This window comes from Pagrus pagrus, assembly GCF_965226575.1.
Source record: "Pagrus pagrus genome assembly, chromosome: 16".
In the NCBI taxonomy this organism is placed as follows: Eukaryota; Metazoa; Chordata; class Actinopteri; order Spariformes; family Sparidae; genus Pagrus; species Pagrus pagrus.
The window spans coordinates 2817527-2828210 of NC_140200.1; the positions used below are offsets into that span (position 1 = coordinate 2817527).

Genomic DNA, 10684 nt, shown 5'->3' on the forward strand with positions numbered 1-10684 from the left:
CCTCTTATCGCCTCTTAAATACCCCCCTATCCATTTTAAACTTTTTAATTGCGTTTTTTTTTTTTTGTCTGTCGCTAAATCCCAGTTTCTAATCGGATTTGGTCCTGGACACATATCACGCAGCGTTCATCTCGAGCTCCGTCGACTGGAAATTAAATAAAAAAGAGCGAGAAAAAAGAAAAAAGAGAGGAAAGAAAAGTCTGTCTCTCACTTTGCCTCCTTCATCTGCCCACGGACACCATTTATCACCAGCTCCGTGTTGTTAAGTCAACTTGACGTCATCCGTCTTCTTTTATTCTAAGGTTATCATTTGGGGCTTTTTCTTGGTGACATTTTATTTATGCAGCTATAATAATCTTGATGCTGCTGCCTTCTGCTGTTGACTCTGCTGCTGTGGCAGCAACATTTTATCGCCTCATGTGGTTGCTCATACTCCCCCCTGAAGCTTATTTGATTAAATTTAGCTCTTTCAATTTAGAGAAGTAGATCACAGATGTGTGTCAGAGGATTGTGTCTCCATCTCTGGAGCCACAAAGAGCCCCATGGAGTCAACAAACAGCACAGCACAGCACAGCACAGGGGGAGTTGAAGGCAGCAGGGGCAGGAAGGCAAATACAGGGATTATTTTGATTGCTGTGTTTTTTATTTTACTGTTTAATTTGATGTCACGGCTGCCAGACATGAAAGAAAATCAGGAATTTAGTGAAAATCCAGCAGGAATTCTGATTATTTTCCGTGGCTGCTCCCCGTCCCTGCAGGACACCTTTAATCCGACGCTCATGGCCGTTCCCTGTGTTTAACATTCAACCCGTCATTCCCGGTATTGTGTGTCATCCAGCACCGACTCAGTGTGAAGCTTCAGTTAAGATGAGAGCTACCGATGACAACACGTATCTTTCAATCATGTGAGGGAGGGGGGGGATGTTTGATGGCTCATAAAACTTAGAATAATGGATGTGGGGGTCCTACTGTAATCCAATGGCCTTGTGCTTTACTACAAGGCTCTGCATGTTGAAAAATAGCCTGTATCGATCATTTATCGCAGGTGGAGGGACTAAATTATTTTCCAATCCCATTTCGTTTGACAGCTCGTGTATGTCACTCCGGTGAGAGGAGGAGCTGATATGCAGGGTTTTTATTCCTCGACTGCCTCTCCTTTTGTTTTCTAATTCCACTCTTCACGGCCCTTAAATCTCGGCATGGTGGCGGTGGTGTGCTCAGGCCTGCACCTAATAACGAGCACCTCCTCAGGCCACCGGCAAAACAATTGCCTCTGTTTACAGTAAGCACTCGTGTGTTTACCCGTGCACCTCCGACCACAGCGTCTGCTCGAGCAGACAGAAAGACGGTTGTAACTTATTTTCTGTGCCGTTTTCTTTTTTTTCTTTTTTTTTTCCCCCCCAGGAAATATTTTCTGCTCTCGTGTAGCCGCCCAAAGAGGTGATGTCTTTATTAGCCTTATCTCTTTTCAGCCTGTTTTCCATTAAGCAGAATTGATGTTTTGCTCAGAAACCTCTGTGAATCCATGAGTGTGTGTCCTTGCAGTGCTCCATTCCCTCCTTTGATAGAGCGGATAGGGATAAAAGCCTTCTTTATGTCTGTGAAACCGGATGTGCAGGGCTGTTCTGAATATTTATCAGATGGTTTGACCCTTTTTTTTGTAAAAGCCAGCGTATAATTTGACATGAGCAGTGAGCGATATGTTTTGTGACAATGTCTCTCTGTTCGAGAGAAGGAACGACAGTTGGTGTGTGTGTGTGTGTGTGTGTGTTTGTATGTCAAATAAAGCGACGGAGGAAGAGAGGGAAAAGAGAGGCCTCTTTTTTTTCCCCGAGAACAGGCCACCCCTAAATATACTAATCCTGCATTTCTTTGTTTTCCCACAGGTCTCTGGATCCAAATGTCACCCCCCTTGGACTCTGCCCCAGCCGGGGACCAGCAGTGTGTGACGGACAGGCAAGTGGAGCCTGTGGTGGCTCTCTACTGCGTGTCTTCAAATTGGCCCTGGCTGAGCTCTGCATGGAGCAACGAGTGAAGAGTCCTGCTATGGTCTGATGTCTCAGCATGGATGGAGTCAGTCAGAGGACCGGCCACCACTAATGAGGCCATCGCTCTTCAGCTGAGGACTAGCATTTACAGGATTACTCCCACGGTTTCCTGCTCGTTTGCAGCTAACTGCATCATTACCAAACTCTCCTAGGTGGACCTTTCGTGGGTCTGTTTTTTTGGTGGATTTATACATCATTGCCTTTCTGAATTTCGTATTTGTTTTATTTTTTTTTTCTATTATTGGCTCCCGTTTTCCTGTTTTGTTTTTCCACTATGGAGTTTCTTGCCGGACCCTGGAATAAAGATTGGGCTTCTTTCTTGCAATTTTGGTTGACTGTCATCCTAAGCCTCCAAATGCAATTCAGCCCGGGTGCCTCTTGCCCGGTGGAGTGTAGATGTGACATCCAGTTTGTGTACTGCAATGAACGCAGCCTGACATCAGTGCCTCTGGGGATACAGGAGGGCTTCAAGGTCCTCTTCCTACATAACAACCAGATAAATAATGCTGGCTTTCCGCTGGAACTTCACAATCTGGCTTCCGTCGAGACTGTGTATCTTTACGGCAATCAGCTGGATGAGTTCCCCATCAATCTGCCCAAAAACACCAGGGTCCTGCATCTCCAGGAGAACAATATCCAAACGATCTCCAAGGCAGCTCTGGCCCAGCTGACTCGGCTAGAGGAGCTGCACCTTGATGATAACTCCATCTCCACAGTGGGGGTGGAGGAAGGGGCCTTTAGGGAGGCAGTGAGCCTTAAACTCCTCTTCCTTACCAAGAACCACTTAAGCAGCGTTCCCATTGGCCTTCCCGAGGACTTAAAAGAGCTGCGGTTGGATGAGAATCGCATTGCCATCATTGCAGAGGAGGCCTTCCAGAATGTGACACGCCTGCAGCGCCTCTTGTTGGACGGGAACCTGCTCACAGATGAGGGCATTGCACCAGGGACCTTCCAGGACCTGGGTACCCTCCGTGAGCTGGCCCTGGCCCGCAACTCACTCACCTTCCCCCCTCCCCTCCTGCCCAGCCAGTCACTGGTCAAACTCAGCCTGCAGGAGAACCAGATCGACAACATCCCTGTGGCAGCCTTCGCTGCACTAAATAGGCTGGAAAAACTGGATATCTCCAGCAACCAGCTACAGAGCCTCACACAGGGTGTGTTCGATGGCCTGTCAAGCCTAAGGCATCTCATGGTGCGAAATAACCCTTGGCGTTGTGACTGTGCTGTGAAGTGGGTGGTGGTGTGGCTCAAATCTTTGCCTTCCGCTATCAATGCCCGAGGCTTTGTGTGCCTGAGTCCAGACAAGGTGCGTGGCATGGCAATCAGAGAGCTCACGCTGGATATTATAGAGTGCCCGGTTGATGCTGACCTGCCGCCCTGGCCCACTCTCCGCTCCACACCACCTCCCCCTCCCACAACCATGCCTATCACCACCATGATCTCCACCCTCATCACCACATCCATACCGTACTACTTTGACTCACCCTCCCCTCCCTTACCTCCGATCCATAACAACCCTCCCGGTCCTCTCCCTCCTTATGAGGACCCCCTTCAGATCTCCTTCCACGTGGTCAACTCCACGAACATCGAGGTGAGCTGGGCTTCCTATTTCACCGTCACAGCCTACAAGGTCACTTGGGTCAAAAGGGGCCAAAGCCAAATAAACGAAGGAATGCGGGAGAGGACGGTGAGCGGGGACCGGCGGCAAATAAGCCTCACCAACCTGGAGCCCCGGTCTGTGTATCGGATCTGCGTGCATGTGCTGGACACCCTTAACTCCTACAGGCCCGGAGAGGATACTATATGCTCTGAGGCCAGGACCAAGCCTGCGTCTACCAAGCCTCCTGGTAGAGAGCAAGCTCCTCAGGAGAGCATGAACTCCACGCTGCTAATGGCTGGGATCATTGGCGGGGCGGTGCTTATCATCCTGGTACTGCTGCTCAGCCTGTTCTGCTGGCACATGCACAGGAAGAGCCGGTCATCTTCGACCAAGTGGAAATACAACCGGGGCAGGAGAAAAGACGACTACTGCGAGGCTGGAACCAAGAAGGATAACTCCATTCTGGAGATGACTGAGACCAGTTTCCAGATAGTGGCGCTGAACAATGAGCAGCTGCTCAAGGGAGATTTCCGCATTCAGCCCATCTACACGCCCAACGGGGGCATTGGATTTAGAGACTGTCACCTCAGTAACAACAGCATAGCCTACTGCAAGAGCAGCAACGTGCCCAGTACAGAGTTCTGCCACACGTGATGCAGCGGCAAATAGTACAGAGGCATTCACACGCATATACACACACACACACACACGCACACACACACCAGAAACACTTAACAATACATGCGTAAATACACACACATGTACACCATTTGTGTAGACGACAAAAAACATAAAAATTCTAGTCAAATATAACTGTACTATATATATTTCCAAGTTCTGTCTACGATGTAATTTATACTGTGGATAATAATGTGGGATTCTCTGCTATCTTTTTTATTCTTAGAAAAGAGATACAAGTGTTTCTTTTTTTATAACCAGCAGGGTTTTGAAAGTTGTTTTAAATGGTCAGTACTGTACATGAACATGGATTTGTACAATCACGGCACCCTGGGTGTAGCTTCTGACGAACGCTGTCAGCCTTGGAAATGTAAGGGCGCTTAAGAGGGCTGGGGTCCTTTGCTAACCACAGAAGCAAAAAATATGGCCTTTTTTTTTTTTTCTTTTTTTTTGCGCTTTGATACACTGCAAACCCTCCCCGGTACAACAGAACAGTAGTAAAGACAACACAGCACAGGGGAAATCCAAACACTGCTGATTAGATCGCTGTGGAAATATAGCGCTGGTTCACCGGTGGCATGTTGTAAAAAGGAATTGAAGTGCACTTTCTTGTTAATGGAAACGAGGCAGGAAATGAGCAGGAGGTGGTGATCACATGTAAGGGATTGCGAATGGTCGTGCAGGGGAATGTCATCAATGCTGCGGGTAAAGAAGCCCGGACTGAGATTTCCCAAAAGTGCTTTAACGCTAAAAGCATCTTTGTTCTATCGGTGGTGGAACAAAGGTGGGCTTTAGTCGAGAGACACTTTTTTGGGGGAACTCTGAAAGAAAAGGATGTGGCATTTGCAGCACATTTGTATTTTTTCGTTCAATTATTAACAGTTTAAAAAGCAACAAAGGATTATTGTCTCTAATGAGGTGCGTGGATGTGCTGAGACTTGCAGATCCTTTTGGAAAAGGAAAAAAAAAATCCCCTTCGTTTGTTCTGCTTCTTTTTTTCCCCCCTGTTTTGGCAAGTGAGGCCACAAGGGGGCAGTTTCCCTCAGCGTCGTGTGTGGGACAGAGGAACAGAGGGCGAGACAGACAGAGTGAAAGAAAGAAAGAAAGAAAGGAGAAAAAAAGCTGCAAAGATCACTTTACCTTCACCGTTCCCCCTAGAGTCCATTACCCAGACGACATTACTCATGCTCAAACAGCGTTGTTTAGAGTATTATTGCTCATCGAGCTACTTAATGATGTGGAATCATTTAAAACTAACAGTGTTTTCTGTGTTTGGCGGTTAAATGATATGGATTTTCACCACTGTGGTCTATCATGATGGGGGTTGGGGTGGGGGCTCTTCTTCGGCCCTGTGTGTGTGTGTGTGTGTGTGTGTGTGTGTGTGTGTTTAGAGTGTGTGATGAGTTTTGACAAAGCAACACACACATAACGCTAATTATACACCCACTTGTTTCAACCCTCGTCCCAGCGTTCATTAGGCTTTTTGATAAATTAGGAAATTACGACAATGAGATCGCACTCGTCGCCCCGCGGTCCTCACAATGCGCGGTTGTGACCGAGCAGCTCGTCTAACGTCTCATCACTCATCCCTTTGTGTACGTTTACGAGACTGTCTACTTCATTTATGGCTCCATTCACCTGGACAATGCACCTGCTCGCCTCATAACATCGGCCCCTGCGATTGGCGGTCGTCGCCCTATCTGCTCGCCCATTTTCTGTCTCACCGTCTCCCCCGTCTGTGCGTCTGCACCTCAGATCCCTGCATGGGCTCAATTAAAGCAGTTTTTCCTGCCCTTCAGCTCCGGGGCTGTGGTGGCAGCTCTTTGCATGTGTGGTGCCAGTGAGAGGTCTTCATTATGCACTTCTTAAGAAGACTTTATTTGATTTGACAAGATTTTATTTGGAGGGGCCAAGCTTAGAGAATTCCCACCGCCGACCCCTGCCACCCCCTTCACCTCCCTCCCCCTCCTCTCCTCATAATCCTCGACCAAAAAAGGGAGAAAAATATGTAGACTTTATTTTCACTTGGCTGCATGGAGCTCACGCTGGGAGGGAGAGAGAGTGTGTTAACTCTTTGTGAGGCGCTCAGACGCTGCTGCTCGAACACACACGGGAAAAAGAGGAATCGACACAATCCAGGCCGAACGTTTAAAGTCAAACGATTTTAAGGCCTTGTACTCGAGATGTTCCAGAGGGTCGAGATTATCTCTGTTAGGATTCACCTCCAAGTAGCTGCACTTAACTGAAATTCCTGCAATAGCTCAGATCACAATCACATGGGCCTCTTTGTTGGAGTTTCATTGAACATTAGTTTAGTAAAGACAACATCTCTTATCTAGAAAACATTTAAAGAAATGTTTGAACTTTTTGGGGAGATACGCTCATTTGCTTTCTTGCTGAGAGGATAGATGAGAAGTTCGGTTGCACAGCTGTGTCTTTAAAAAGGGGCTCTTTGGAAGTTAGTTAATGCTAGCGGACTCCATTTCTAAACTCACGTTAGCTACTCTTGCTCTCTGTTAGCGGTGTGGAGAGAGGCGCTGAGACGGCACTTGCATAAAGTCACATCGTTAGGACTGACGCAGAAATTAAACAACTTAAATAAATTGTCCACAGGCTCGGGTAGGTCTAATTTTTCACATCACGAGCCCCTTTAAGGTAAATGAGAAACTGTTAAACCACAACGTGTCACTTACACGGTGTAGACGTTACTTTTGGAGCGAGCCTGGCGATTTATTTTCATTCTGCTTCCTTTTCTTCATGCTAAGCAAAGCTAAGTGGCCGCTGCCTGTAGCTTAATATCTTCCACACACACATTTCAGAGGCGGATCAATCTTCAATCTTCTCAGCTAACTCTTGGCAAAGTGTGAATAAGCGTATTTGACTATTCCTTTAAAGATGCAATATGTTTGGAATTGGCCACCTGTCAAATTCATACTCCAACAAATACAGGGCAACACAGCACCAGTGTAATCGCTAACTGCTGCTAACTGTAGCCGCCGTTAGCTCGTAGGTTCAGTTAACTGTGTAGCTAGCAGTCATGTTAGCCGCACAAGGAGGAGTGTTGGCGTTGTTTGTTATCATATACATGCTCACCACACATAGACGTCTTTGGCTAAATGTCAGAACTGTTACTTCACATTCTGTTGATGGTTTTAGTTCATTTTTGAATTTCTTGAAACCAAAACTCTCACATATTGCACCTTTTACGTGGAAGATTATGTAAAATAAGTTTTACGTTGCAACAGAATCAATGATAAATATATTTATCTAAGCAAAATAAGATTTTAGGACTCAGTACTCTGATATATGACTTGACAAGATGGATATTTTTTTCACGTTGAGGCTGATGAATATAAAGATCTTCTGTGGTTATCAAAGCATCTCCACTTTTTATTTTAACCTTTTTCTACTAATATCCACAGCGGACCATAAGACACTTGAACATTTACATCTGATATTGTCTAGACTATTGTTTGTTATAGAGGAAAAGCCCTATTTTAAGTCATGTGCTGATCAAACAAAAGGGGGGAGGTCAGACTATTGCAACATATAGTATCTCCCGTCTGTGAATGTGTAACGGAGACAGATATTTGCCTTACCTTTTATGCAGGACTGAATGATTAGCTGGAGAGAGGGAGTTAAGTGGGAGGAAGGGAAGGAGAGGAAGAGATATAAAAAAGACGGCGACGAGAAAGCTGAACAGAAAGCACATTTTTCTCCAGACGGATTGCAGCCGCGGCGGCAACAATAACAGTATTAACAGGAAGGACAACACTTAGCCGTGGCGCACAGTAGCTAACGAGAGACTGTTCATCCGTAGTGCCAGACCTAAAGAGGTGCATGGTTAATGATCCAAGCAGGCGAGGAAGGTGCTTTAGTGGTTGTTTTGCAGCGTGCATTACTCTTAATTTCCTATGTGCTTGGTAAAAGACCGCGGCTGCGACCAGCGGAGTTACAAAAAGACGTATGACAGACTCCGAGCGTTGGATTATTACTGTTTCAGGGTGCAGAGAAGTAATTTCCCCTTAAATCTAATTGAATCACTGAGAGGTCAGTTCAGACTAAACAGGAGTGGTATGTTAGGAGTCATCTTTTTCTTCCTGTAGGCAAAACCTTCACTGCAAATATCTATTAGCCAGTAAACATTCATTCAAGGGTTTTTGCATGAACTGTATTTAGCTTCATAGCCCCATCATTTTTTTTTTTGTCATGCCGGGTTTTCAAGTATTTTTTCAAGCAATCACCCAGCGGTGGTTGAGGTACAGCTTGAGCAACCGCACAGAAAAGGTTCTCACACGGTTGTTAAGAGAGCGAGAAGGCTGGAAAATTCACAGTGCATGTAAAACGGCTATGTTGGAATACTTCGCCATCCTGGCTTCTCATCGAGACACTGCTGTGCTCCGTCAGCCACCCACACCGAGTTTTTTCTTAGGAACCAAAGTTAAAATTTCTGTTCTCATGATGAAATATTGATGTTGTTCCATGTATGTGCCTTGAGGTTGAACTTACAATGTAAAGTCCTTGAAACCTTTAAATGTTTTTGCACAAACTGTAAATACTTCAGTGAAGCTTTTTGAAAATAAAAGAGCCATTGGATTTGAGCGATCACTCCCTTTTTTATTTTAGAGAAATGGAAAAGTTCATGTTCTGCTGTGCTTCAGTAAGCTACATTCTTTGTCTCCTACACGTTTTAGTTTTTGTGTGCTGGCATAAGCGATCTGTGGGGAGAGTTTGTACAGAAACACGGGCCTTGGCTGAATCTATTTTGGGTCAGACACTAGTAATTCTGGGTCAAAGATTTGTGCCGTACACACCGTGCCAAGTTATCCTCTTATTTCTATACGGGAAGCTTGAGACATCTTAGCGTAACCACCGCAGCTTAGCGTTCAGCTGGGGAAAATCCAGGATACTCTCTCATTCTACTTGTATGGCACAACTAAATCCCAGAATGGGCTCTTTTTTTTTTTCCAAATCCCTGTCTTCCACCAAAGTCCAACTTTTTTTTTTTCCCTCCCCATGACCACATCCCAGTGTCGCCTTTGTAACCTCCAGAAAACCCACATTAGCCCAATCTTAATTCACTGTGACAATTAACCACATGAATTCAGCTGAAACACAAGAGGGTGTGCCACTCTGGTATTTTGAGGCGGTAAAGTGGTATTTTTCTCAAAATCCCCAAATGTCAAAATGTGATTTGTTATTGTAGAATCATGGGCTTTTTTAGGGGATGAGGAGAACTGAGGCTTTGGCACTAAAATCATCTACTTTGCTTTTTCTCTCCCCCCTTCTTCTTCTTCTTCTTCTTGTGTGTTGTATAATGAGTGCCATAAAATATTCAGAGCCCCCTCTGCATTCATCAGGATTCAGTTGGAAGCCCATCAGGAAGTTCTTCCTGAGTTTTTAGTAACTGCTACCTAGTTTCAAACGAGGGATCAATCAAATCTGGTTGCACAAGTAAACAACTTAAAGGATAAGTGCACCCAAAAATGAAAACGCAGTCATTATCGACTCACTCCCCCATGTTGATGGAAAGTCGGGTGAAGTTTCACAGCCGGCAAAACATTTCTGGAGCTTCACAGCAAAACAACGCTGCTGCATTCTCCTACACATCTGCAGAAAACATCAGATGTTCTCCAGACAGCTCGTCCTGTGTAATCAAAGTCTCCGAACGCCCTGTGACCTGTTATTTACAGCTGAAGTGTTCACTTTAGCCGCTAAGCTAAAAGCGTTAGCAGTCACATGGTCTGAAGTGGGTGCTCGAGCTCGGCCAGGTGCTGAGGAGGTAAATATTGTCTTTTCAAATCAATACTGGATCTCGGGGCTTCCTGAGGCTTGGATCATGCTGGAGGAGCTGAATGAAGCCATTTTGTTTTATTCTTTTTTCCATAGTCCCCATCTCCTTCAGCTGTTCAGGAGGATGCTGTGACACTGTTTTGCTGTGAGGCTCCTGGATTTTTTTGTTGATTAAGAAACCTCCCCCAACTTCCCATCAACACGAGGGTGAATGCATGATGACTGAATTTTCTTTTTTTTCGGGTGAACTTACCCTTTAAAAAATGTCTTATCTACTACAGACTTTATGAATGTGAAATTCAGGTGCTGGAAAACATCTGCAACACTATCCATTAAAGGCAATCTAACTTTGTAAACAGGAACAGACTGTGGCATCACCCAAAAATGGCAAATGGTCTGTCAGTGTTGCCGGTCCTTAAAATGGAGGTATGACTTGCATTTTATTTAAAAATCACTTCATCCACCTCTCCTCTTACCCTGATGCACCCATCACTCTGGTGCAGGGTAAACCTGGACTCTTCAGACCACATGACCTTCTTCCATCGCTCCAGAGTCCGATCTTTAT

At 45.5% G+C, this 10684-nt stretch overlaps 1 protein-coding gene across 2 annotated transcripts in view; it reads left to right on the plus strand.

Moving 5' to 3' along the window:
- flrt2 (fibronectin leucine rich transmembrane protein 2) overlaps window positions 1–4770 on the plus strand; it is a 41539-nt gene extending 36769 nt beyond the window's left edge. For both annotated transcript variants that reach the window (XM_084377996.1, XM_084377995.1), the window contains exon 2: window positions 1887–4770. In XM_084377996.1, the coding sequence (XP_084234122.1) occupies window positions 2323–4302 (1980 nt within the window). In that variant the 5' untranslated portion in view covers window positions 1887–2322 and the 3' untranslated portion in view covers window positions 4303–4770. The remainder of the gene's footprint in view (window positions 1–1886) is intronic.
- Window positions 4771–10684: the final 5914 nt, after the last annotated feature.